The following is a 27996-nucleotide window of genomic DNA, read 5'->3' as shown; positions in this document are numbered from 1 at the left end:
CCCCTGCTTCTACGCTGCGCCGTCTGCAAAAGGGAAGGGGTTTTACCCCATGATGTCTTTACCAGCCTGAGCAGCCATGGGGCCGCGAGGGAGCCCAAGCGGATCGGATACGCAATCAGAAGTCACAGTGAAAAGGGGACATTAGCAGCAACGGACAAAAGAGGTCACAGTCCTGCAACCCCAGGTGAGGAAGGAGGTCGTAATCATTAATTACAGTTCCCTTTCCTGCGTAGGGAGAAGGAGGAGGGGGGGAGGGAGAATTGATTTTAATGACTTGTAATGGGAATTTACCTCATAACCACTCTGCTTATGCCTACAGCAGAAGGTTCCATCTAGTGTGCGGCTTGATATGAACTTTATACATTTGTTCATAAACATATTTTGCAGAAGTAGTTAAACTGTCCTGGATTTTGAGGAGCCCAGTTAGTTTCAGTTTGACACCTTTTGGGCGTAGGCCCTGTTCTACATGATAAAACCCAGTTTGTATCACTGATTCTACATCACATGCCTCCCAAGCTTGTGGCGTCTGGTTGTGCTTCGATCCTTTCTCGAGAAAGCTCGGCAATGACACTTACAAAGACAACTTGTCTCAGAACCTCATTTCAAGATTTCCACAACACACTACACAGGCTCATTATATTTGTGAATTATTGTGTCCACTGCACACGGTGAGATCTTTATGGTCTACTGACCAAGGGCTTCTAGTCATACCGAATTGTAGATCAAAAACTAAAGGTGACCAGGCATTTTCTGTCAGGGCTCCCACCCTCTGGAACCATCTTCCCTTTGTCATAAAAAATGCAGAGTCTGTCACAGTATTAATAGGTTCTTAAAAACTCACCTATTCTGCAAATATTTGAGCTTGGTCTAGCTCTTATGTCTCCATTGATTTTGCTTGCCCTCTGTATAGTTCTGATTCTTCTATTGTTTGTGTGATACTCTGTGATTTCCTGTTTTTATCCTAATATTTGTTCTGTACAGCACTTTGTAGCTTTGGTTTTGAAAGGTGCTTTATAAATAAAATGGACTTTCCTAGTTTTTTCCCGCTCATATTATGGATTCATATTAATTTTATATATATTTCTGCACTATAACTAATTATTATTGTCACTGCACTGTAGTTGTTGAAATGTTTTCCTATTTGGTGTGTACTACAGTCAAAAGTACAACTGAAAAAATACTTAATTCCCGCTGTGTCAGTTGGAACATTGGTCAACTGTGTCACTTTCGGTACGGGTAAAATACAAATGACATGAGTTGACAGGAAAGCTTGTTGAGATTACAGGAAACATATTTGCACAAAGGAACAGCATCATGATGAGTTTTCAGTATTTCAACACATCCTGTGTCTCAGTTAGTCTGATGAAGTGATTCCCAAAGATACCCAGGCAACTGACCCTCAATATCCTCACAACTACTCCTGCAGTACGCTGCATCCCAAATGTGGAAAAACATTTGATGTTAAACAAAGGATATCCTTTAGGCGGGAAAGACCTCTCCCCTCGCTCAGGTTTAAGTGCTGTATTTATTGATTGGCACCGACACAAGACACTTTTGGGTCATGAATTAACCGCGTGTTCCTGTCCTTTCTCAGGACAACGAACAGGATGTTTGTCTGCTCTCATGATGGTTTGCTTCCCTGCCTCCATTTTGGCTGCATAGCAATATTGTCCTGCTCTAAATCACATTAAAGGTTAAGTGTTTAGAATTTAGTGACGTCTAGAGGTGACTTTTCATATTAGAGCTGAATACCTCATCTCACCCTTTCCTTCCAAATATGAAACTGAACCTCAGTTGTAGTAAAATCTCAAAAGGTGTTTAGTTTGTCCAGTTTGGACGATTGTCAATAACATGGTGGCCTCCATAGAGAGGACCCTCTCTCGTTGTATATATAAAGTATTTAAAATATAAATGGCACAATCTAGGGCAGGGGTCTTCAACGTTTTTCAGGCCAAGGTCCCCCAAACTGATGGCGAGATGGAGCAGGGACCCCCTACTATATAAATTGCATAAAATAGTGTTTATATTATTCTGGGCTTAGTGCCATGTATAAACATAGCTACCCTGTTTTTTGTGCATTCAATACTACCCTTGTGGGTAGTAGCATGCTAACATTAGAAAGGTGGCTCAGACACCTCGCAAATCCTCTCAGACTTATTTTTCAGTTACAGTAATGTTTTTTTTACATTGTAGAGCGTCTATTTCTCAGTAAATTAAAAAAAAAACTAAGCAAAAAAAGGTCAAACTAACAACTTTTAGGTACAAATACGACCATCTACGGAGTTTTGTCCGCCATCTTTTATCTTTGAGCTTAGCGCTCTTTAGACGTGAGCATAAACGCGATCTGTTTGGCTAGTGCCTGTGCTGTCGTATTTGCATGAAAGGTGCTGTGAACCGGTGCCCAGCTTGAGAGAGCTCCTGTGTGTAGCTGAATGTGTGCATTGCTGACTGAAAGATAACGTCTTCTGCCTCAATTTATCTGTTCGCTACAATATGTTGGATTCATGTCAATGTGTATCTAAAGACAATATATACAATTCTGGTTCTGAAGACATGAATTATGTGGGGGGGGGAATTAAAAAAAAGAAAAAAAATTGTCTTATCCTCCAAAAATTTTGCGACCCCCCCTGCAGTACCCCCGCGGACCCCCTGTTGAAGACCACTGATCTAGGGTAAAGAAAACAACAATTCTTACAATTTATATAAGCCACACTAATGAAAACACGGCCCATATCCCTTTCACCTTAATCTTGCACTAAACCTTTAAATTAATTGAGTGATTCTATTATCCAACATGTAAATACATACTGTAAAACTCAATTCAAGTATTATAAGGAAAATATTTTCAATTCATATCTCATAAATGGTATTTATTTCTTAACATAAACAAACAGCCCCGTTAAATTTAGTCTGATTAGAATGTCAGAGCTGTCATCAGATACAATACAATATCCATACCCCCCCCATCTCCATGTGTTTTTCCTAAGATGTCTGAAGTTTTATTGTAGGCAATGGATATCCGTGTTCTCCACAGTTAAGAGATGCAACATTGTTCTAGCAGCATGTATACAAGAACATTTCCAAAGGTTCCGCCCATCTGCCTCTGCCGGCCTGCTGACAGGTTGACAGGTAAACATAAACATGGTGGATGGATTAAAAGGCGGTGCCAGCAAATCTCAGTGGACACATCACAGGAGGGGTCGATAAACTCACTTGTGGACAATTAGCCACACAATAGGTGACGCACATAAGGGACAAACAGTCATTTCCGGATCTGAATAGGATAATATCTTGAATAGCTTTGTTTTTCAAAGAAGAGATAGGCTCAGCTGATGTGCTTACATTAAAACAAAGATTTTATTTTCATATATTTACATTGCAAAAGTACTAATTATTCTTGATAAAGTTGCTAACTGTGTGGATACAAATCATTGAGAGACACATTTTCACATTTAACATTCAAAAGGGCAAAAGTTATTTAAAACTTTTTCTTTAATAAATGCATATTGAAGTATAAACAGTCATTAACTGTATATTATATGGTACATTTATTTAATATCCAATGTATGAACATGATATGCTGTGTGTAATAGAATGGAGTATACACCTCTTGATTTGTTTTGTTTGGCTCATCAAGAGAAGATGATTCAACCCAACATCCTGGAGAGATCCTGCTTCTCCCTGGAGACAGAAAAAAAGATAGAAACAAAGAAGACAATTATTGTTTTCTTCCTATAATGCTTTGAAACGTGAATGCATCACAGTTCTTCGGTAGGCTACAGATTATGTGATTCTCTATGTGACTCTTGTCGTTTGTAACAAATCCCATGAAATGACCGAACTCTTCAAGGAAAAAAGTGCACACAAAGCTTGATATTACTTATTATACAAATTAGTGTGAGGCTCCATATGTCCATTGTGTCAGATGAGAGCCATAAAGAGGACGTTTTTAGACAAACAACATATAGAATATCAGCACTGAGCATGCTCTGACTGAAATAAAAGAGCCAAGAATACTTTATACTCACTCTTGACCAGAGGGGTTGATGAGGCGCTGCAGATCTTGAAGGTGCTGAGCGACATTAACTGTAAAATAAGTAAGTAAGGACAGGGATTAGATCATACGTACTTCCATAGATCTACAGACATCACAAATCAGAGCTATTGATTAACAGTTTGATTGATTACATCATTATCGATAACCAATCCATTTATCGTGAATGTAATTTTATTTAAAAAAAGATCTGCATCACTGGATTCCACTTGAGGTATGTGAGCAACTAGTTTTTTAATCTGGGTAAACCAAACCTATAGTTAAAAGAATGTGATTGAATGGAACTTAACTAAAACTAAAAACTATAGATAACCCCACTCCAGCTACTACATTTTTAAATTCTTACCTGAGCCACCTCCCAGTCCACTTGACCGTCCTGCACCAAGAGCGGAGCCAGTTCCACCATTACTGTTCCCACTTGTTGGTCCTTTCCCTGTTTCACTTCCTGTTTTACTTTGTCCTGCATTATTATTCCCAAACCCAAACCAGGAAAATGCATTTGGCGCAGTTTTGCTTGTTGATCCAGTTGACCCGGAGGATGACCCAATGCCTGAGGAGCTCCTCACACTTGATGTTGGCTTATTTGAGCCGATCCCACTTGAGCCAAGACTCGAACTTGACCCAGTAGACCCAGAGGACGCCCCAAGGCCTGAGGAGCTCCTCACACTTGATGTTTGCTTATTTGAGCCGATCCCACTTAAGCTAAGACTTGAACTTGAGCCTGCTGATCCTAAGTTTGATGAAGCTCCCCCAGTTGATCCTGGCTTATTGAGTCCTGACCCTGTGGAGCCATGGCTTGAACTCGACCCAAATGATGAGTGTGATGAGCTTGAAGAGCCGGTGCCAGTTGATCCTTGCTTATTGAACAAGGATCCAGAGGAGCCAAGGCTCGAACTAGACCCAGATGATGAGTGTGATGAGCTTGAAGAGCCAGTGCCAGTTGATCCTTGCTTATTGAACAAGGATCCAGAGGAGCCAAGGCTTGAACTAGACCCAGATGATGAGTGTGATGAGCTTGAAGAGCCAGTGCCAGTTGATCCTTGCTTATTGAACAAGGATCCAGACGAGCCAAGGCTTGAACTAGACCCAGATGATGAAAGTGATGAGCTTGAAGAGCTCTTCCCAGATGATCCAAACCTATTGAGGCCTGACCCGGTGGAGCCAAGGCTTGAACTTGACCCAGACGAGCTTGAGGAGCCAGTCCCAGTAGATCCTAGCTTATTGAATATTGATCCAGAGGAGCCAAGGCTTGAACTCGACCCAGGTGACAAGAAAGATGAGCTTGAGGAGCCCGTTCCAGTAGATCCTGGCTTATTGAACAATGATCCAGAGGAGCCAAGGCTTGAACTCGACCCAGGTGACAAGAAAGATGAGCTTGAGGAGCCCGTTCCAGTAGATCCTGGCTTATTGAACAATGATCCAGAGGAGCCAAGGCTTGAACTCGACCCAGGTGACAAGAAAGATGAGCTTGCGGAGCCTGTTCCTGTTGATCCTTGCTTATTGAATATTGATCCAGAGGAGCCAAGGCTTGAACTCGACCCAGGTGACAAGAAAGATGAGCTTGAGGAGCCCGTCCCAGTTGATCCTTGCTTATTGAAGATTGAGCCAGAGGAGCCAAGGCTTAAGCCCAACCCACCTGACCCTGTCCTACTAAGCTGAGCCCCATTAGCAGAGCTGGATCCACCACCACCATACCCACCCCACGCAGGCTGACTTAATATGCCTGTCCGAGAGTTCGACCCAGCGGCAAACCCTGGCTGAAATTAAAGGAGAGCACTGTTAAAATAGGAAAAACAAATCCATGGACAGAACATCTCACCAGGCAACATGTTTTGAATTGACACATAAATTACTATATTGAGTCAGTTTAATCATGTAAACCTGATTCCTAAAAGAAACATCATAGGGCTAAATCTAAATCTAAATCTAGGCTCTTAATAATTCCTTTAACACAGCAACTGACAGTAAACATAACAACAGACCCTGCTCTCCTCTTGTTCTCTACAGGCAGACATGCTCCCTCATCCGCCTCCTACTCTGCACTTGGATCTGGATCATTTCCATTAATCTGTCAGGCTGCTTCGATCTGTTACGTGTGATCTTGAGAGCATAAGTCTGATATGGGCTTTGTTTGTATTTATGTATTTCAATAGGTGTTATACATTCACATTTTGACCCTGCAATCTAAACATTGCACACAAAATGACAATATTTCAACCCAAATGTAAGAAGATAATTACATATAACAGGGTGGGTTATAATAGAATTTCCACCAGCATGCAATATGTGCTGCAGCAGCCTAAAGCTTGTTGTTGGTGAAAATGTGAATATTAGTTTAAGATATGACTAAAGAATGTTAAAGAGCTCAGAAAGCCCAGCTTGAATACCCTACAGGTCATGCTGCTCCTTACACCCTGAAGAGCTAAAACATGTTCATATCTTTAGTCATGGCTGGTTTTTTTTTCTTACCTTAGACATGCAGGACATGTTGAGATGGTTGATTTGCTGTGTGAGGTGATCCACTTCCTTAATTTTGAATTTGACATTGTTTACCAGGACTTCCATTTCTCCATTTAACCTCATCTTGTCCATCAGGAGTCTCTCCTTTTCCTGGTCGTGTTTCTGCTGAAGCCTGTCTAACTTCTCTCTGTGCTCCTTGATCAGGCCCGTGCGGTTCTGGGTGCACACGCGGTAGTCACTGGACAGGCGCCAGTTCTCTGCCTTCAGGCGGCTGTTCTCAGCCTGGATGTCCGACAGCTGGCCTCCCACACTGTTCAAGTAACGCTGGAACTTGTCCTCCACTTCTCTGGACAGGCTGGTGCAGTTGGTCTGGATCTGCTCCAGGTAATCCCTCTGTTTCGTGCAGGTGAGCTGGAAGGCAAGGTGTGTGGGGAAGAGGGATTCAATCTTCATGAGGAAAGCCTTGGAGACGTTGGAGACGCCACTCAAGGACTGGAAGAAGTCACCTTTACATTTTTCCTTGTTGATCTGCAACTCTTTTTCCTGTATGGATTTTTCCCTCCTCAGACGGATGGCCTCCAGGTTAATGTAGTCCCTCTCTTTGGCGGTCTGCTCCACTTCTATCCTCATCCTCTGTCTCGTTTGGGTGAAGTTGGACTCCACTAACTCAAGCCGAGCTTTCAGCCGCTCAACCAGCAAGCCACAGTTACAGTTATCTGATTCTGATTTTAAAAAAAAAGAAGGTGTATTAAAAAGTTTTTTACAGGAAAGACAAAACAAGTGAGACAAGTGAAATCATTTATTTGTCGCTTTAATATTTTGGGATTTGGATTATCACACTTACGTCTTGTTGAGCAGTCACAAGGAAAACGGGGCGAGGCGTTGCACATGAAGAAATCATGTTTGCACTGTTGCTGTTCATATTAAGAAAAGAAAAGTCATCAGTGTTTTAGTAATTAGTTCTAGACATGTTGGGAAATATAAACAAACATTGAACTTTTTTCAAAGTTTAACACTGTCTTGTCTTACAAATATGTTTTGAGTGGTTCTTTAACTCATATAAAATATAATCAAAGATGTATTTGAAATAACAATTAGTAAACCAGGCTGACTCGGATATAATCACATCTGAATTTCTATAGTGGTCGAATAATGATAAAGGGAATAAAATGACACAAGACAGGAACTTGCATATTAGATTTACAATGGGGAAAAAAAGCTTGATTTAGTTTCTCACCAGTTTCCTTTCAAAGTCTTGGATGATGAATGTTGAGATGTTGGTGTAGTGGCGGAACCTTTCCAGGTCCCAGTCGTTGCGAGCCTTGAGAGTCAGGGTCGTGTTGAGTAAGTTGGTCAGGTTCTTCCTCTGTTGCCTGAGGGCCACGTTCTCTATGGAGAGTCGGCTGAAGCTCTCCTCCAGGTCATGAATGCGCTCTGTGGACGCCGAGTCCTGCGTCTTACCGTAGACCAGAAAGAGCACCAGGCTGACTATGATCAGGGACTGAATGAGCGAAGAGAAGAAGAAGACAATGCGCATGTAGTAGCCACAGCTCTTGCCCTTGGAGCGGTACTGCGTCCTCTTCAGGGCGCCTGGGCCGTGCTTGGAGACCTGGGAGTAGCCGCTGCTGTACATGGTTGCTGAAAGCCAAGGAGGGTCGATGAAGAAATAGTCTCGTACAGTCCGAGGCTTGAGGATAACACTGAGCAGCTAGCAAAGTTTAAATGAGGTCCATCACTCTATCAGAGGATGGACACGTTCCTGCTCAGCACTCCAAATGAACAGAAGCTTGTGTTGCTTCCTCTACAGAAAACCCAACACGATGCACATGTGGGCTACACCTTTTCTCTCAGCAGTGTTGACAGCATGAGAACTGATCAGATTGTGACCAAGGTGTAGATATGGGTGAGGATTTATAAACTCTCCATGCCTCACACAAGTGCCTCAATCTCCTCCCTTCATCAGCTGCCCTCCCCTGCTCTCTCTCTCTCACACACACACTCACACACACACACACACACACACACACACAAACACACACACACACATTTCTCTCCCTCCCATTTTGTCTCTCACATACACACACTCAGTTGGGTTTCCATTACATTAGTTTAACTTAATACATTTTATTAAAAAACTGCAACTATAACCAATACTTTACCTCACACCAACCCAGACCTTACATTCAACATTTCTTCACCTTAAGATGTACGTGGACTTGCTCTTTGTCCCAATCAGTCCCCGTAACAAACATATACTTAAGGTTGAGTTTGTGTTCGAAACATTAAGACATTTCACTGTTGGTATATCAAGTTTCATGCGCCTCGTAAAAACAAAAAAAGCAATTTAGATTTATATTATTTCCCTACCATAAAATCTGATTTCATTTACATTTCAAAAAGTGTTATGCAGCTTTAAAACACAGGTGCATATTTGAAACGTATGTTTTGTCATTGATCACAAGACCTTAAGGTTGACAACACCTTCCTTTTCCTTTGTGCCCACAGTTCCACGAAGAGCCCACCAGAAGAGCTGTGCGTAACACCTCCACTAACGTGCCAAAAACATTTTTTTATGGGATCATGGACAGTGTTTTCCGGTGCACAGCGGGCCAGGAGGACAATGGCTCATTTTGTTCTCCTGACGTTCTCATCCAGTGGCCCTTTGATGCTGCAAGTCTCAGTCCAACATGATGACGTGGGTAAGTTGCCCTCTGTCTCAGAGGACACACACATACACACACACACACACACACAATATAAAGTGAAATTCAAGAGTTTGACAGTTACAGTCGCAACTTTTTCCTGCCAGGCGTCGTTGACGTGCCAGGTCTCATCTTGACAGGAAGCAGTAATTCATAGAGGAACTGTTGACGGCCAAACACGAAGCAACTTTTAGGATGAGATTTCAGATAAAAGGCGCCAACAAACGCAGGATATCAGAGACAAATAGGAGCCATAAACAGCCTGAGTGTTGATTTAATTGAGATTGAAGTGGGTTGTTTATATCTTCATATCTATAAAAAGGGTAAGGGAGTTTTTTTTTGTTCAATAGCTATATTTGTATTTTGGATCTATTCGTGGGATGTTGCCAACATAGCTAACACAGCAAACTGAAATTATTAAGAAAGGCTATTGAATCATTTATAACGCTCTTATTTTATCAATTTATATTTTGAAGCAATACGAATATTATTGCTGTTAAAATGTATCTAGTGTTTTTCCCTGAGTGTTGTATTAAATATACGTAGATTTGACTGAAAACCAAATACTGAAATAGACGATCTATTGATTCACAATCTTTACCTCTGTTTCTGTAAAGGTCACAGTCGGGCTGGAGCTAATCCCAGTTACCGTGAGTTGTCTGACTTGATATTCGATTTCTAGGGGCGCTGAGGTTTAGTGATAGTTCTTCAAGTTAAAATGAAGGTTCATTGTGTTTGTGTTGCTCAAACCACTGAAAAACGACATGTGGAAAACTCAACAGCGAAATGCCTTCCCAGTGACAGTGCTCTAATTAACTACTAGAATTACTGGTCTGTAGCTATGCCTCCCCCAACCATAAATACATACATACATACATACTTCTACATACTTCTAAATACTTTTACCTTTGACCACCGAAACATAATCACTTTACTGGAATGGGACGGACAACCCCAAAACATGTCTGCCTCTGGCTGTCGCCGGCATGGAGGCATAACAATATGGATAATCACAGATACCATTTTAAACTATGCTCATTAGGACATATAAGGGTTGATAATTATAGAAACTCTATTTTAAAGATGAATTTTAGCTGGATATGGTTTATTTCTCAACTGTAGAAAGTGTCCATGTGGTTTTGAGACGGCCTCATTTCAAAGCATTTCACAGGTGAACCAGCCACTCCCACACACCACCGGCCGCTGCTTCTTTAAAAACCTTACCCGAACCCTTTCAAGAGGTTTTGGAGGGGGCTCTGGGCGTCACCCTTCATGGGATCAAGTATTGCGGGAACAGAGCCCTATTGTGTCTGCGGTGTTTAGATCTGAAATGTTCTGGTAGACACAAAACAAACTGAAGAGTGTTTACAGGGATGGTTTCCTGTCCGGTTTGCTTGCCCTGGTTTGGGAACTCTGTTTTGAGCAGGAACTGTGTCCCTGATATTGCTATTTCCCATTGTACATTGTGCTGGAGAACATTACAGTGCTTAAGGAGAATCTACAATACAAATAATCACAAATTATTACACAACCATAAAATGTAATTCATCAGGTCATTCAGTTTTGTTATATTGAAACTTGGAAGAAAACACCTGACTTCAAAGTCAGTGAACATTCCACTCCATTCTGCTCAGGGTATGATCCTGGTATGTGAATAAAACAAACACCAACACAACACACACTGAGGTTCCAGTGAGATCAGCCTGTGTTAGCTTTAAATGTAAAATAATATGGCTTTAAATGGCAAGCCTGAGACTTCAGTTCTAAAACTCATTAACCCTAAGAAACAATAGTGGCACACTGAACTTAGCCTTCCGATAAACAACTCTGTTCTTAATTCATCAGAATTTTACTGAGAACTCCATTATAACAAATTCTGTGAATTGAAAGACACTGTTGAGACATAGGAAAAGAGAAACAAACACATCAAGTAATGTTGCTCCACACACACACACACACACACACACACACACACACACACACACACACACACACACACACACACACACACACACACACACCCACACACACACACACACACACACACAAACACACACACACACACACACACAAACACACACACACAGAAACTGACCTTAACTTTGGTTAAGGCAGGAAACTACTTTATTTAATCATCAATTGCAGCCTTGTAACTGTAAAGCTCATGTTTAAATGCTCATCAGAAATTTTGTTTATTGAAATAACATCCTCAAAGTAAACATACACATTTTTTCCCTCTGTTTTCACTTGTACTGATAGTATAGTTAGACAACAGCCTCAATGCAATATTCAACACGCACGAACAAACAAACACAGAGTAATTGTCATGGAACATGCTGCCACCTAGTGGGGAAATATTGCTTCAGCAGCTGAACACTGATGAAGATATGTAAATAATCTTCATAATTTCAGAAATAAATGAACCAAGTAAAACAGAGAGAATATCAAAACATGGTGGAAGACAGGGGACGATGTATTTTACATATTGATGGCCTTTACTTTTTTGATCTGATATTTGTATTTAATATTTGATGGACTGAGTCTCTCTCACACAGTGTATGCTCCTGAATTGTTAAACTTACAACTGTACTACAAGTAAATATGTGACATAGACATATGTCTGAAATGTGCATTCAGTGCTGCAGATTTTTCTCACTAAAGCATATAACCGTATATTTGATTTTTTTTTTTCATATTAATTGTAGGAGTATTTCAAGCTGCAGGCTGAGGTTGAAGAGTGCTTAACGTAAAATATATTCTCAAAATTCAACACTTAGGAAATTAAATTAACCACACCACAGGCCACTTTATTAATATGGTGCATGTACTGAAATAAGACACTTATATGAACACAGAAATCCTGCAAAGATCCTATATTAAACACAGGCAAAATATCCATTCTCTGATATAGTTGAAATCATTATTTGTTACCCTTCTCTAAAGCTGATTTCAGATATGGAATGAACTCCAGATATTAACTTGACTTTTTCTGGAGGGTCTGTATGTGATAACACAAATGTCAGTCGCTCAGGACATTTTTCTGCCGCCTCCTAGTAAAATGTTGATGGATGCCGATGTCAAGTTGGAAAGAAAAGGAGTCAGACCCAACAGCTTAACTGAAAAAAAAGCACTCTCATGAAAATACTTATTTTGATCAAGGAAAATCCGTATTGTAGCCAGATCTGCACAAAATGTCACCACTTCATGCTTCAAACGTTGGTGTTTCTTTTTCTGTTTTAAGAAAATTGGTTCATTTGTTTATTGCATAATTCTGCTAAACGACAGACAAGTAGCAGTGCAAATGTTACCTCCTGTAAAGCTGAGAAATTAACATGATATATGTCATCAAAAAACGAATTTTATTTCAAATATTCAATTATGTGCCACTGTTTTTTTCTTCATTTGTTCGTAACAACCTTTTTCTTTCCTGCTCTTATGCTTAGCCTGGCTACAGCCCCATATAAGCATCTGGTGACAAATAAGCCCATTGCTCTTCTCATCCAACATTTGGCTATCACCAATTACCACATTTATTTTTTCCATAAGACGTAAAAATGACAATTGGTCTTCTTCTTCGTGGTGAAGCCTAAACGACACACTCCAGAGATGCTTATAGCTCTGAAAGATCTGGTTACTCATATCACATCCGTGTACGATATCAGAGGCCCGACCAGAAGAAAGAGCTCTCTGTTAGGGGGTGAGGGGGGGGCAGAGGGGAAGTGGTAAATGCCTGAGCTGACCACCAGACTGGACAGACACAAATAAACAACACGGTGCTAAATAACTGCACGTGTGTTAAGTAGAGAAAGGAGAGGAACGCTTTCTTTGTTATCTTCGCTCCAGCTACTGAGTGGGCAGCGTCCCGTCAGCCTGAATTTAAATGATACTGTACTGCTTCAGAGGGGGTTTAAAAAATAAATGCTCAGACACTCATTTATCATGACAATGCATGATGATATCAAAGCCAGAAATGGTTCACATGAATTTTTCTCAACAGCCCCTGTGATGTGCAATCGTCTCAGATCATTCATTCGGGCTCGCATTTAATTTGAAATTGAAAGACTGGCTGTGACCAGTGGCTCCTGTGGTGATGTGATAAGAGGCGAAGAAAAAATTCCCCCTCACATTACATTTATCTGCATTTTCTTTTTAATCAATTTCTGCCGCTGAGCCAAGGAGGCAGCTGGGGCATTAATGGGTGAAATAAGGAGGATTTGCGTCGTAATCATGTGATGTACAGTGGCTTCCGGCGTGTTCCCATCAGCCACCTCTCATCGGAGGTGGCTAAAAGACCAAATGGTGAATGCCCGAGAGTTAACCCCCCTCTTCTCTCTGTGTCCTCAGCCCAGCAGATGTTTTTCCTTTGAGCCAGACAAAAGGCTTCTGTTTTTGTTTGCAGCCTTGTCCATTCCTCGGAGGTCACAGGTCACCCTGGTCTCCGGGTGAAGCTGTCACAGCAAGTCTCAACATTTGACGGCCATCGGAGCGTGATGGAAACATCGTCCCCGCAAGAAGGCTGCACTAACGCCTCATGATTACTTTAAGTAAAGACCTACTTTCCATATGCTGATGCGCTTGAGAGCACGCTGCTAACACCCTGATATTGAATTACAGTGGTTGCTGGGGATGCCTCGGGGAGGGGGCCGGACTAGCTTAAGAGATGCAGACGTGTGGGTGGTGGGGGTGTGTGGGAGAAAGGGGCGAAATAGTATTTGTTATGGGATGATCCTCTGTAACGGACCTTAAAGGTTAACTTCAGTGGTGGAAATGTTAACTGAATCAATGGCCGGGTGGCTCGTGTTTGGGCCTGCCTGAAAATGCCAAAGGGTGGGGCTTGATGACCCACCTTATAATCATAGCTTTGAAAGAACGTCCTACAATTTAATGCCAAAGGGAAATTTAGGTTGAATTTAAATTTGAGTTATAGGGCAACTGACAAGTTCACCAAAAGGTCCATTGTACACAACATCACAAAACACAGGCACTCAAGATTTTGGATCATTAAAAGGTGTGATTCACATTTGAGCAAAACTGGGATGTGCTCCAATAAACCGATTTACTCAGTTATCTGGATTACCATAAGACCCTGAGCCCCCTTTAATCTGGCAGAGAGGCTGATGCAAAAATATTCTTATATGTTGAAACAAAGTATTGATCGGGAGGAAACTTTGAATTAAACATGAGAAGTCTATGCCAAATGTGTAGCTCTCAGCTAAGAGCACACACTTGCCCGCATATAACAGTCTGAAAAATGTGAGGGATGAAAGTAAGAAATCAGTCAAAATGTATTTATATAGCACCTTCCAAGCATTTGAAAAATAAAATAATCAATGTAACAAAGGATGATAAATAAAACTTGCATGAAGGCTTAGTTGTGACATCTTCAGGGTTAGATGTTAACAAAAGGCCACTGAACTTTCACACACTGCGATAGAACAGTAGCTCACATGCTATGATCCCAATCAGCTCAACCTCAAAGAACGGTTTCAAATTACATCCATGACTAGTTAATTATGTTCCTCCGGTTACACAACACACTCGGGGACCTTTCACCCCAGTAAAGACCTGAACAAAGACAGTTTGGACAATGGACCAAGCGGTATCTTTTGTGTGATCAGAATGCATTGGCAAAAGAAAAATAAGGAAACACCAGTAGTAACCTTCTGTACAAGACAAACATGGCGGAGCCCGGAATCGTGTCTACTTGATGCTACGCAGACGAGCAGGAGCTCTAAAAGTGTGTGTCACCAAAATTTGACCTGGGAATTTTCTGGAGTTTGCCATCCACATACTGTGTGTAGAATGAAGCAGCTGTTTGCCTGAGTCAGACAAGTTCAGAGCAACAGTAAAGTGCGATGTGCGTTTTTGTTTACATCTAATCGACAGCATCGTCAGGCCTCATCACCAAAAGCTCTTGAATCTCATCATCCTTCCAAGTGGACATCTACAGAGAACGTAGACCGCTCTTTTTTTCATCCCGAGATATTTTTGGTCTTTTGGATTTTTTCTTTAGTTTAGCATCCTTCTCCTGTTAGAGATATCATTAACACGCCCACTCGCTCGCTGTGCATTTTCTAGACTCCTGCTGTATTGTCATGTGGGCTCATGCCCGGGAGTAACTGACTGATTTGCGTTCTTACGTACATCCTCTTTACAGGCTTTTGATTGGTCATCAAAATAGCTCAAGTTCAACACATTGAAGTGGTTCAATATCTTATATTTCTTTAAAAAAAATTGCTCAACATGTTCACGTAAAAATAAAGATACAAAAAATATGAACCCATCTGTCAGTAAAGACAATCTTCTAACAATAATAGAACTGATTTAACATAACCATAAAGTAGTAGATATATTTATACAGGTAAAGGAGAAATCCGCCCCTCTTATTGTGGGCGCACATGGACTATCCCACCCTGTTTATATACAGTCTATGATCCCAGACAATACCAGGTCACTCAATGCATGGGGGGAGGGGGGGGGGGGCTGTTGGCTGGAATATTAAACCACAATATAACACACAACTGTTTGCAGGATGCATAGCAATGGGTAAATGAATATTGAATCTGACAATTCATGTATCATTTTTGCTAGTGGACAATTGTGGTACTGCAGCAAATGTGAAAACAAACATTTACACAAACCTTTTGATTAGTTTGATCTGAAGACTGTTTCGATGAGACTGTTGAGCTTCAGTATTTGCCCTCTCTCCTCTGTATCTACGTCAGTGAGATCAGATGTGTGTGTCAGGTTGGCAGCTTGGCCGAACATCTTTTGCTGTCTTTGCTGGATTCCTCACTCCGGGCAACCAGATTCTTGACTGTCGGTTCAAAGGTCACATCACTCGTGCCCCCAGTGGTATCTCTCAAACAAACACACACACCCCCACACACACACAAAGGCTGAAATTACAAGATATTCACAGCATCCCTTTCATCTCTCTCTCTCTCTCTCTCTCCAATCCAAAGTGTACCATACTTTTCCCTCTCTGACTCCGTCTGTCGAATGCTATTTAAGAAATCTGATTAAATAATTGCCAATATTGTTGCAGTTTGTTCTGCTTTTGCATTTACAAATCTTTTTAAAAAAGTGTTATTTTCGTCCGCAATAGCGAACAATCAACTATTGAAAACTTTCCATTTTACATCTACTAAATGAATGTGTCACTGTCAGGATGATAACCTGTTGTCAAACTGCTGCAGTTTGTTGAGCCCCAGCTAAATGACATTGACAGAGGCACAGGAAGTGAGATAGAGTCGGACGTGATTGTGCGAGAGGGCGACTATAACTCTCTGATAGTGATCGTTTCTGACACAGAAGTCCTTTTCAAACAGAGGCCCTGCTGTTTTGTCATTAAGAAGAGCCCCTGGTAATACTGGCTTTACTTGTTTACACTGAACTAAAAACAATCAGACGTAATGCTGATGGCTTATTGCAGGAACAATGCTCCCCCATTCGGTGTATCTAGCTTTTTACACTGTACGCCTTGTCTACACTAGTACCAATATTTTGCAGAATCAAGTTTTTCTTCTGCATTTCTCTTTTACACACACACACACACACACACACACACACACACACACACACACACACACACACACACACACACACACACACACACACACACACACACACACACACACACACACACACACACACACAAACACAAACACACACAGTTGCTTTGTGTAGAACAACACTTTGGGCCCTGTACCAGGAAGGTCTTAGATTAGCTGATGAAACCAATGTTATATAATTATAAGGAAAGACAGACATTTAAAAAAAGATGAGCTGCTCTCAATGTTCTTCTCTGGTATTTTATAATAAGAACTTTATTAGTATAGCACTGACTGCAGCCGGCTCACTCCCGTGATGTTTTAAGGTCACGCGACCTGGGGATGTTTTGCAGCCCTGAATAAAGTCGGACAAAAATTCTAACCAGCATGCATTGTGTTAGGACCAGCATGCATCACTATAAGTCAGCGCTGCACAGCGCCGCATTACGTCGAGCGCACCTATTAACTACTTGAGTAGGCTGTGGAGGAGCGGCCGAGCTTGCTGACACCAGTGACTGTGCTCAAATTAATTTACATTACAGAAGATCTAAATGTTAGAATAAACACTGAAATTAGGTTTACAGATAATCAACCAGACAAAAATGGCCTCCGGCGCTCTAATTAGAACATGCCACTTTTCAGATATTTACTCTAAAGCAACAACAAATAGAATCAATTAACATAAATATGCTGATTTTCGGATACACAACAGTTGGATATCTCATCTTGTTACACACACACACACACACTGAGGCACACAGGGCTTTACAAGGCCCCTTTATTTGACAAGCCTAATCTTTCCCAACACAAGAAGTGACAATAAGCAGGCACAGTGGCCTAATTAAAGGGACTTTCATTCAAATTAACACACACACACCCCTCTGATGATCCATTAGCTGCACAATGGTCAAGACAATGCTTCTCTGTCACACACACACACACACACATTCTATGCTCAGGGGGGTAAAGCTGGGTTTAGATTTAGGGAATGCCATAAAAATGTCCACGGGGGAAAAGAATGCCTATAAAATCTCTGCTATCGCTCCCTAGATAAGACAACAAGTCGCATATAGTGAATCTCTGAAGGCACCACCACTTTATCTGCGGCTGCAACCCCCATCCACGCAGAGCGGCACATCTACAAGCAGATTCATCACTTTATCTCTTAAAGCTCTTATCCAGGGTTGTTGTGTGTCCTCTCCTCTTCTTTATCTGCTTTTGACCCTGGGCTTTTTACCGTGACAGGGGTGTGAAAGTCAGCTTGACCTCTCGGGGTAACCTCGAACACAAATCACCATGTGCTCCACAAAGCGCGGAGACAGACGCCCTTTGAGAAATGAGCAATGACCACAAAACGGTAACCTTTATTCCCAGCACAATAAGCTGCTCTGGAGCAAGCCGCTTCGCACGTATACCCAGGATCAAAGCAGGTTTTTTCTTAAAACGGAGGAGGACGAGGAGAGCTGCTCTCCCTTTGAAGAAACAAAGCTCACCTCTGCGCTGCTATGTAAAAATGTGCGCTGGAGTTTAAGAACTTTGGGAGGCAGCGTTCGGTTGCTTTCTAAAAGACAAAGGGTGGGCAGGCGATTGGGCTTGTTTGTATTTGTTGCAGGGCTTCGGGGGAATCTGGTATTGCCAGAGTGGTTTTTGTGGCCTTGGGGTCACGCTTTCTGCATCTCTGAGGAGAGAGATCCTCCACATTCTTCATGTGTGTGTGTGTGTATGCTGCCCCACACAGCCCACTCTCTTTGCTCTTTGACTCCAATGGCCATATAAGGCAGCCGGCACCATGGTAACCGCAGGGCTTGAATAGCAGTGTCAAATCCCTGGGAGCACACACACACACACACACACACACACACACACACACACACACACACACACACACACACACACACACACACACACACACACACACACACACACACACACACACACACACACACACTGCCCCCTCCCCCTCTGCATGCACTCCCTCCCACTCCCTTGCTTTCCTTGATCTCTCTCGCTCTCTCTCTCTCGTACACACACAAATAGGTTAGAGGAAAACAGGCAGGAGGAGAAAAGAGCAAAGGCTGAGAAATCCAGCCAGTCTCCGGCTCTGGCCATTTTCTTGAATCAGAATTTGATTTGTGGACTTAGAAGCTGGAAGGGGAGAGAGAGAGAGAGGGGGAAGAGGAGCACCCATCCTTTCCCACCCCCACCTCCTACTAGCCTGAGCCAAAGGGAAAGGCTTCACACACACACATACACACACACAGGGACGGAAAGCAGCACACAGGGCTAGGCCGCAAGTCATTAGTTCTTGGTGGGCAAGCATTGACAAAAGGTTGGAGGGAGAAGCCTGCATGAGTGCCCGGAGAGGAACCACAGGAACCACGGAGGGCTGAGCAGGCGGACACTCTGCAGCTTTATTTCTTTTTTTTGTTTGTTGAAATTTCCTGAAAAGGAAGCAGCACAGAGGATACTGTCACAGCCGAGCACCCGTGCTACAACTGGCGCTGAAGAGAGAGAGAGAGAGAGAGCACTTCCTTGTGTTGGGGGATCTACTCGCGTTGTGTATTTCGGTCCACGTCGCCTCGACCGCTGCCGCTGCAGCTGGCTGAGCCCTGAAGGAGCCCGCTGCCCCCATGACAGGGATGCTGCTGCTGTGTGGACGTCAGGTTGAATTTGCTTGAGCCGGTGTCTTCATTGTGGGTCAAAATGCTGCAGCTGCCGCTGAGAGGATTACAGCACGAGAGGAGGCGAGCTGCCCTCTCCGCCTCGCTGGATGGAAGGAAGATCTAGAACGAGTGGAGCATTGATCTGCCAGCGAGGGAAGCCGGAGACGCTGCACATTCATGCGCTGACCCCGAGGTAAGCTTGACACCATTTCTCGGAGGCGAACGTGTAGCCAGACAGTTCCCTTTTAGAGAGGGAGGATCTGCGCGAGCGGGGACACATTTCGGTGTGCGGGTTACTTTAAGGAGGGGTGGTCAAAGCCTCTCCAGGCATGTGCTAAGGCGAGCTACACCGAGGTCCTTTTTCAGCCATTACGGTTGCTACACAGGCAGAGCAGGAGGTGTGAGACTGTGTTTACGGTAAATGATTTTCACCTCGAGTGTTATTTGCTTGTAAATACCCCCCCTCCTTCTCTCGCTCTCTTGTTCTGTATCATGTGTTCTGTGTGTTTGACTCATTGTTCCCTGTGAAAGGTTCCTCGTCTGAGGGCGTTCGACCGGCCGGCCGTCTCTTCAACCATCTCAGGGAAGAACAGAGGAGGACACAACACGCAGTGGTGGAGTTGGATAAGAAGAAGAAGAGGAAGAAAAGGACAGAGTTGGACTGGGGGAAAAACCCACACAGGCAGGCAGAACTCAAAGTTGCCACAGTGAGGACTGTTTCCAGGTCATAGTGAAGTGGGAGGAGACTCGACTGCTCTTGTTTTTTCTGCCGAACACCCTCCTCCTCTACACCAGAGGCTTCCCTCCTTAAATCGGCCTGTTCAGTCTGAGCACTGGTTTCCCCTCCGACATAATTAAGCAGCCAATGAGAGCACAGCCGGGCTGATAAGACTGATCGTCTCCAGGTGAAGGCCACGCGCACCTTCGGGACTTCTCGGGTCTCTAGACATTGATGTTACCCTGACAGCACCCAGGAATCTTGGCTGCCTGTTTTCCTCCGCGTTGGTTCGGTAACCAAGCGATGGCCATGGTGAGTGGGGGCTGGGGAGATCCAAACGGGGGCACCAACGGGCTGGGGGACAAGAGCTACCTGAGGGGGGAGGAGGAGGACGGCTCCCCGCAGGCGGGAGGCAGCGACATGGAGGCCGGGGACGACGACAAGGCGTGCGTGGTGGACTGCGTGGTGTGCGGGGACAAGTCCAGCGGCAAGCACTACGGCGTGTTCACGTGCGAGGGCTGCAAGAGCTTCTTCAAGAGGAGCGTCCGACGCAACCTGAGTTACACCTGCAGGTGAGCGGGGCATCGTGGGTAATGGAGTTCTGATCCGTGGTTGTGCAGTTCATAAACGTCCTGCAGAAAAATGACTGTTTGTGTTCGAGATTCACACACACCGTTGTGTACCCATGTGTGATGATAAACAGATGATGCTGAAGGAGGATGTGAGTCATATAATGAGTTGTAGTGTCTGGCTGCTGTCTCTCTTGCACGTACACGAGCTTCGTGGCTGTGTCCAACAACATACTGATGTCAGTATATTTATTCCTAAACATTTCTATAGCTTGTTGATTTAAATAAATGGTAAAATAATCTGTTGATTCAGTTGTGGATCTAGGATTTTTCTAAACCAGGGGCCATATATTTATAGACAGGGTCCAATGATCCAACATCAATGCACAGTTCCTGATTGAGTAAGGTGCACATTTGACTGCTGGCTCTATAGTTTTGAGCAAAGACACAAATCATTTAAAAAAATTTTTTTAATGTGTTCCTTATCCAAGCCATTTTGTTAAAAGATTACAAAAAGTAAATGTATAAATGAAATACTGACAGGACAGGCGCCAATCAGATTCCATTAGGGTTCGGTGCCCCCTTAAAACCCACCACTGGATACACCCTTGCCCCAAAAGTCTTGGGCCCAAAAATATTCAGAATATACTAAATCTTTATATTCATTTATCAAGCACAACATATTTTTGTTTTCACCTTATGTCAAATATGCAGGATTTTCAGATTGTATTAGTCTTTTATCATACTGCACAAAATATTTCATAAAGGAAGCCAAATATATCATCCAGCCTTAATTCATAATATGAATCAATTATTTTAGAGTCAATCATAGACCTCTGTCATTCATTAGCCTTTAAAGGGAGGAAGTGTCATATTTCATATGCAGATTCATTCAAATGTATTAATTGTGATTGAGTCACCTCATACATTTATAGTTCTAGTCTTAGGGCTACTGCAGCTAATGGCTATTTCCTTCATCAGTTCAACTGCAGTCATATTTATCACCGCAACACTTCTTTTCACACATTCATAAGCCCGAAAGAAACATCACTTACATATTTGTCATGTGGTTTTTGACAGTTTCAACACTGTCACTGAAGCATATTTCAATACCAAGAAATTGTTGAAGTGTAGCAGGTAGTAGCTACCAAACTCAATGTACTAAATGGGACGACTGTTGCAAACGTGCAGGGGGATTATTTCTACCTTCACTTATTTGAAATTATCGTGTGTGTGTTCACAGGTCGAACAGAGAGTGTCAGATTGACCAGCACCACAGGAACCAGTGCCAGTACTGTCGCCTGAAGAAGTGTTTCCGTGTTGGCATGCGCAAAGAAGGTATCTGTCCATCCCGATCCATAAATCTTTCATCCATTATGATCCTGTAGAAGGGGCGAGAGGCACTGTATCTGTAAACATCGTGCACAGGAACTGTTGCAAGATCTCTAGTTGATCTGATCATGGGAAAAAGGAATATATTTGGTTTAGTGAATAGCCTCAGAGACTCTCCTCATTACTCCCATCAGCTGTTTTTAAAAAAGGAAACCGAAAAATCAATCCTAGTTAAATTAGCTTTTGCCATTATCTTGCCTCTTCAGCTCCGCGAGCTCCAAGGAGCAGGGAAAATGCCACACATGGGCGTCTTGGCCCTATCATGTCGGAGCTAGCCATGCGTGTCAGCTCAATGCCATGTACTAAGTGGCTTAATCTAGTGCCTGCGTAAGAGTGACTGAGAGGGATACAGTGCTAAGACACCTGCGTCCCAGAGCCTTAAGCCCCTGGTTGAAGCTGAAGCAGAAACCCTCTGACTTGTTGGCTCGATGGAGAAGAATCCAATATGGGGATATTTCACCTTAAGTGGCAAAGCCCTGGCAACACATTACTCAATATCCTGCTGGTAGAAACAACAGACACCAATAATGAATACATACCTTTCAACTAGATACAGATAGAAAATGTATTTCTGTTAATGGGGCTTTTTTTTTGTGATCTTGTGATGCCTTTACGTAACACTCACAGATCATAAACATGCTAATTAGACACTTTATGGCTCCCTACAGAGAAATTCCCTGACACTGACCGCTCCCACAGGGAGGTCAGGGGTCGGATTCAGTTACAGAGCAGGATTCCTCTGCCTGGAAGAGATTCAGTGTCTTACTCAAGGACACAGTTGCTTACAACATGAATTCATAAACCTGAATGGATGAGTCTTTTTTAATTTTTTTATAGAAACAGTCTTCTGTGGTTAAAAAACTGCAACAACATGTTGTAAATTCTCCTTCAGAATTATATCGCAGATGGTAGAAGTTCTAATAGAAAGTCAATTCTTGCCTCATGCATGTAGATTTCTCTACAATTTCACGATGCGGGATCAGTCTTTTCTCGATTGTGCCTTCTTTTAATCTAAGTGAGTAGTTTCCTAATCGAGTCAAACCTGTCTGCTGATAATCTGACGTTCACCACTCGATGAACTCCGTTTTAACTTTTTTTCCTTTTTATTTTTACCTCCAAATCCCCCCCCCCCCCCCCCTTATCCTCCCCTCGTCCTTCACCATTTTCTCTTGTCCTCCTCATCTTCTCTACTTCTCTTCCTCGCCTCTCCTCTCCTCCCCTTTGTCCCCCAACCTAACTACAGCAGTTCAACGCGGTCGCATCCCACCTCAGCCGAGCCTCAGCCCCTCCATCACACCCCTAGGGGGTGCCGGTGGCCTTGGAGGTGGTGAGTTTTACAACAACAACAATGGAGGAAGTGGCGGAGGTCAGCCGGTGTCAGAGCTCATCTCTCAGCTGCTGCGAGCTGAGCCATATCCCAGCAGTCGCTTTGGGCACCAGTACAACCAACAGGCCGGTCCAGATAACGCCATGGGAATCGACAATATCTGTGAGCTGGCTGCTCGGCTACTCTTCAGCACCGTGGAGTGGGCCAGAAGCATCCCTTATTTCCCTGAACTGCCTGTTTCCGACCAGGTCAGTGGATTTAATCTCATATAAAAGTATAAAACAACATTGATGAGTTTCTTCTGTTAACAGAGAGCAAATAGGCTACAGGAAAGCAACTGTCAGGAAAAGGGTGGAGGAATCATGTTTACATCAAGAATGAATATACAATGAACGCAGTGAACATTAAAAATGGATGATAACAGTGTAGGGGCATCTGATTAACATGCAAACAAATCCACAGGTGGCTCTGCTGAGGCTGAGCTGGAGCGAGCTGTTCATCCTCAACGCCGCCCAGTCGGCTCTGCCGCTCCACATGGCTCCCCTGTTGGCAGCAGCCGGCTTCCACTCCTCGCCCATGTCCGCAGAGCGCGTGGTGTCCTTCATGGACCAGGTGAGGGTGTTCCAGGACCAGGTGGACAAGCTGACCAGGCTGCAGGTGGACTCCGCTGAGTACAGCTGTCTCAAGGCCATCGCTCTCTTCTCACCAGGTGAGTGTCTGTTCTCATCTGGTCTCATTGTACATGCCAGGAAGCCCCTTTAAAAAATGTTTCTCCAGCGAGTGAGTGTTACACGTCTATAAATTTGTTGGATTTGTGAGATACAAATGTAAAATAGACCAGAGGCGTAAATATATTGGCTTTTGTACCTCCTTCACACCAAAAACAAACGCACTAAAACCCGAGGAGCTCCCTCATGTGACTGTAACAAGGTAAATCTGTAAACTATCTATCACCTATTACAAAAAATATTTATTGGATAAACATACTTAAAGGGAAGGATAAAAGTAATAAAACTAAGTCTGGTTATATATATCCAGTACACCTCAATCTTTCCTCTCTCCCATTTTCACTGCAAGAGCAAATGCACACAGACATGCTCCCTGCGCACTGGACATTCAATTTGCACGGTCCGCCTATGTTTTCATTGACTGGTAATTGCAAACTGCACTAAAGTTAGACTCGATCCGGCCTCAACAGTGTGCCCGGCTGCCCTCGAATGCACAAGATTCTCTTTCTTTGTCGTTTTACATTTTAAAGAATGTAATTAATAATTTTATTATGTAGGATGCCTGCTTCACCCACCTGAACCAGCCTGCTTTTAATCTGAAATTTCAATTTTTAAGATCCTACCAAGCCGACCCGAGGATCAACTGCAATCCCTGCATCCCCATTCTCTAGTGTGTCAATATAAAACAGTGCAGGTTAATGTCATTAGACTGCCCCTGTCTGGGGAACATGTGTTTTGTGTTATCCAAGCACAGGATTACTCAGAGCCCCAGAAGACATTTAAATATTAAACCATTAAACTAATCCTCATGTGAAGAGTATTGGTAACAGTCAATAGGAAACCTGCTATGGCACCATCTCCTGGCATACTCATGAACATGCAGTAAAATGTAAATGCTGTATATTTGGTGCTGTCCATAGACTGGACAATATGAAGGCTTCCAAAAAGAGAAGCCAAAGAGTCTCAATTGCCATCTGGTGGTTGCTTGCGGTATAGATGATTAATCCCACCTCCTCCATGTTTGTGGATGGGGCATGCAACTCAAAGTCCAAGCACTAATGCCTTTTTCGTAAAGATGTATAATGAAGTGCTATTTTTAGTTTAATTATAGCAATTTGCATCTAACTCTTAGACATTATTATTGTTAGCACCCCCTTTATTAAATACTAGGCTCCATTTGGTTTGTTTTTTAATCTAAATGACCACTGGTAATAATTTGAAGTTATGTTTTGGGTTAGTAAAGTTTGGTTTCCTTACACAACATTAGTCTATCAGGTTATTGTCTAGGATTTCAACGTGCCTCTCAGCTCATCACGACGCTTTATGTAACCTGCCCACACTATTAAGTAACCGTCTCTCCCTCCCTCCCACTCAGATGCCTGTGGTCTGACAGACCCCGTCCACGTGGAGTCTCTGCAGGAGAAGGCTCAGGTGGCTCTGACGGAGTACGAAAGGATGCAGTACCCGAGCCAGCCACAGCGCTTCGGCCGCCTGCTCCTGCGCCTCCCCGCCCTGCGCGCCGTGCCCGCCAGCCTCATCTCCCAGCTCTTTTTCATGCGCCTGGTAGGAAAGACACCCATCGAGACGCTGATCCGTGACATGCAGCTCTCCGGAAGCTCCATCAGCTGGCCCTATGTCCCAGGACAGTAGCGTCCCCCTCACCCTCCTGATGGACGAGGTCTCCCTTTGGGATTAATGACGACAAGGACCCACAGGAAACCTCCTGACTCATCATTATCCATCTGTGTGGTTAGCAAACTGCAGTGCCAGCTGGCCTTCACACATACTGTACTGTAACTGCTCTATTCCCCCCCCACCCCCTTATGAAACAAGCCCTCTGTCTCCACCCGGGCCACCAGAGGAGACAAGGGCGCCAGTGCCAGGCGGGATCTGACTTGTTGCCAACCTGGTTGTTTCGGTGCCAGGTCTCAGGCCAGAGAACAGCTCCTCATGCTGTGCTCCGATATGGCCTCCACAGCCAGTCATGTCACCACCTACGCACCATAGCGACTAAAGACGCTGCAGTTGTCATGTAGAGGGCAGCACCACCCTGCTACAAACCCATCTTGAGTACAAAACTGCCCCATCACTAAACGTCAGCAGTCGGCTCATTTTCCATGACTCGCCATTTGTGAAACAGTGATGTTTTTAATCACGACATTACAATTGTAATCATACTGACTCTTAATCGAACAGTTAAACGTATCAGAAAGCCGTGGTTGTGCTATGAACATGAATATAAGACACAGGACGGGCCTCGCTGTTGAAAAGAGGATTCTGAATCCACCGCTCTCTTACCTCAGTGCTGGAGGAGGAAGCCGACGAACTGCTCAGAAGAATCGGAAACTTAAATACAAAACCAAGGAAAAACTCACCAAAGTCTAACTAGAAAAATTAGTACAGAAAGCAGAGTGAGAGAAATGGAGCTGATGGGACTCTTGTGACTGCCTCACCATCCAGTGAACCATGCATTTACCTTCATTCACAGGGCTCCCTGTCGCTGTACGATTTTTAAGAACGAAAAGCCACAGTTACACGAGAACGGACTAATACCTCACTAGACATCAGAATGCTTTCGTCTGATATTTCCTAAACACAAACCTCTGTAAATGTCGTTCACCAGAAACCGCCTTCTTTTTTGACAACTGCCTTGTTATTCAGTCTGGATTTGGGACAGCGACAAAACAGGAAAAGAGTCCTACGAGTGTTACAAACATTCGTCTCGTACCTTTAAAAGAAACCACACCCAAAGTGATTTTCATTTGTGTTTTGATTGAGTTTGACTGAGTTCAGCTATGACTTTTTTTTTTTTCTAAAGAAACATCAGGCTGACTTGCAAATTTAAGTTCCAGTACGTTATCACGAAATCAACATAATGAGTACAACAAATAAAGCTGGTGATTCGAGAGTTTATAACTAACGCAACCAGTCAACCAGTGCTGTTTCTGGAGGCATTGATCTCCATGACAAATGTATTGAAATCTGTGTGTGTGTGTATATATATTACAGCCAGCTTTGTCCTCTTGCATGTTCAAATGTTGTTTTGGATCTCTGCTAAGTTGAGACTTTCCTTCTTTTACATTCTGTAATTCAAGATTCATTTGAAAGTGTTGCTTTCTCTGTTAGTTCCTAAACGTTTTTCTTTTTTCTATATGTATTTACATAAATAAAATACCTCTGTCATCTGTTCAGATGTCAACACGGACTCTGACCGTCATGCCATTGTGACAGCGGCCGTGACGTAGACATGATCTCATATCTCAGACATCGGAGTCGAAGCTGCAGTGGGTGACGACCTTGTGATGAAAGAAGGTGCACTTTGAGGATATTCAATGCCAAAATAGATCACATGGTCTGTGACGAGTTAAGAGAAGACGGGGCTACTGATTTTTGCCGGTCCACATTGATTTTTACCTCAGTTTACGAAGTCACTTGTTGATTTTAAACCAAATAAAATCAACTCTGAATAGAACCGTGTTTCAGCATTTACATGAAAATGACAAAAAAATGAACAGATTGGACGTCTTGATCTGCCGCCGCTCTTTCTGAAAGTTATTTGGGTGTTCTTCATTTCAGGCAGCGATTCACACAAACACAAGTCGTAGAAAAGAGAGAGAAAAAACAAAATAAATATACTATTAATGTTTTCTTATCTTTGTGTTACTGAGTTCTTGAGTTTTAAAAATTTCCTGTGTATGGCAATGTTATTAAAAAAAAAATCAAAAGATGACAACGTGTCTTTTGTTACGTTTGTTTCTTTTTTCAAACTACTTGAAAAATTGTAATTACATCTGTATGAAGAATGCCAAATAAACACTGCAACATGTACC

The 27996-nt window shown here is 43.0% G+C and overlaps 2 protein-coding genes across 6 annotated transcripts; one reads left to right on the top strand and one right to left on the bottom strand.

Moving 5' to 3' along the window:
- Nucleotide 1: 1 nt before the first annotated feature.
- nr2f6a (nuclear receptor subfamily 2, group F, member 6a) lies at nt 2-27995 on the top strand. 4 transcript variants are annotated; one of them, XM_053437087.1, is made up of 8 exons: nt 2-184; nt 9020-9213; nt 19219-19625; nt 19964-20722; nt 21963-22057; nt 23355-23686; nt 23901-24147; nt 25542-27995. In XM_053437087.1, the coding sequence occupies exons 4-8, from the start codon at nt 20454-20456 to the stop codon at nt 25814-25816; spliced, it is 1218 nt and encodes a 405-aa protein (XP_053293062.1). In that variant the 5' UTR covers nt 2-184; nt 9020-9213; nt 19219-19625; nt 19964-20453; the 3' UTR covers nt 25817-27995. The 4 variants fall into 4 exon arrangements, with proteins under 4 accessions (XP_053293062.1, XP_053293063.1, XP_053293065.1 ...); XM_053437088.1 differs by lacking the exon at nt 2-184 and adding an exon at nt 8181-8417; XM_053437090.1 differs by lacking the exons at nt 2-184; nt 9020-9213; nt 19219-19625 and adding an exon at nt 19639-19849 and having other exon boundaries at nt 23358-23686.
- plvapa (plasmalemma vesicle associated protein a) lies at nt 3334-8418 on the bottom strand. 2 transcript variants are annotated; one of them, XM_053437084.1, is made up of 6 exons: nt 7752-8418; nt 7359-7428; nt 6524-7236; nt 4401-5811; nt 4029-4086; nt 3334-3681 (listed from the first exon to the last, which is right to left on the bottom strand). In XM_053437084.1, the coding sequence occupies exons 1-6, from the start codon at nt 8145-8147 to the stop codon at nt 3648-3650; spliced, it is 2682 nt and encodes an 893-aa protein (XP_053293059.1). In that variant the 5' UTR covers nt 8148-8418; the 3' UTR covers nt 3334-3647. The 2 variants fall into 2 exon arrangements, with proteins under 2 accessions (XP_053293059.1, XP_053293060.1); XM_053437085.1 differs by having other exon boundaries at nt 6524-7233.
- Nucleotide 27996: the final 1 nt, after the last annotated feature.

Source organism: Pleuronectes platessa, chromosome 13 (assembly GCF_947347685.1).
Source record: "Pleuronectes platessa chromosome 13, fPlePla1.1, whole genome shotgun sequence".
Taxonomy (NCBI): Eukaryota; Metazoa; Chordata; class Actinopteri; order Pleuronectiformes; family Pleuronectidae; genus Pleuronectes; species Pleuronectes platessa.
Note: the sequence above shows the minus strand (reverse complement) of the source record. Positions and strands in the feature narration are given on the sequence as shown.

Excerpts from the sequence above, each read along its gene's own strand:
- plvapa (XM_053437084.1), bottom strand. The coding sequence starts at position 8,147 with ATGTACAGCAGCGGCTACTCCCAGGTCTCCAAGCACGGCCCAGGCGCC. Across the intron at positions 7,237-7,358 it reads TTGTGACTGCTCAACAAGAC|AATCAGATAACTGTAACTGT; the intron begins GTAAGTGTGATA and ends TTTTAAAATCAG. Across the intron at positions 3,682-4,028 it reads ATCAACCCCTCTGGTCAAGA|GGAGAAGCAGGATCTCTCCA; the intron begins GTGAGTATAAAG and ends TTCTGTCTCCAG.
- nr2f6a (XM_053437087.1), top strand. The coding sequence starts at position 20,454 with ATGGCCATGGTGAGTGGGGGCTGGGGAGATCCAAACGGGGGCACCAAC. Across the intron at positions 22,058-23,354 it reads TGTTGGCATGCGCAAAGAAG|CAGTTCAACGCGGTCGCATC; the intron begins GTATCTGTCCAT and ends ACCTAACTACAG. Across the intron at positions 23,687-23,900 it reads AACTGCCTGTTTCCGACCAG|GTGGCTCTGCTGAGGCTGAG; the intron begins GTCAGTGGATTT and ends ACAAATCCACAG.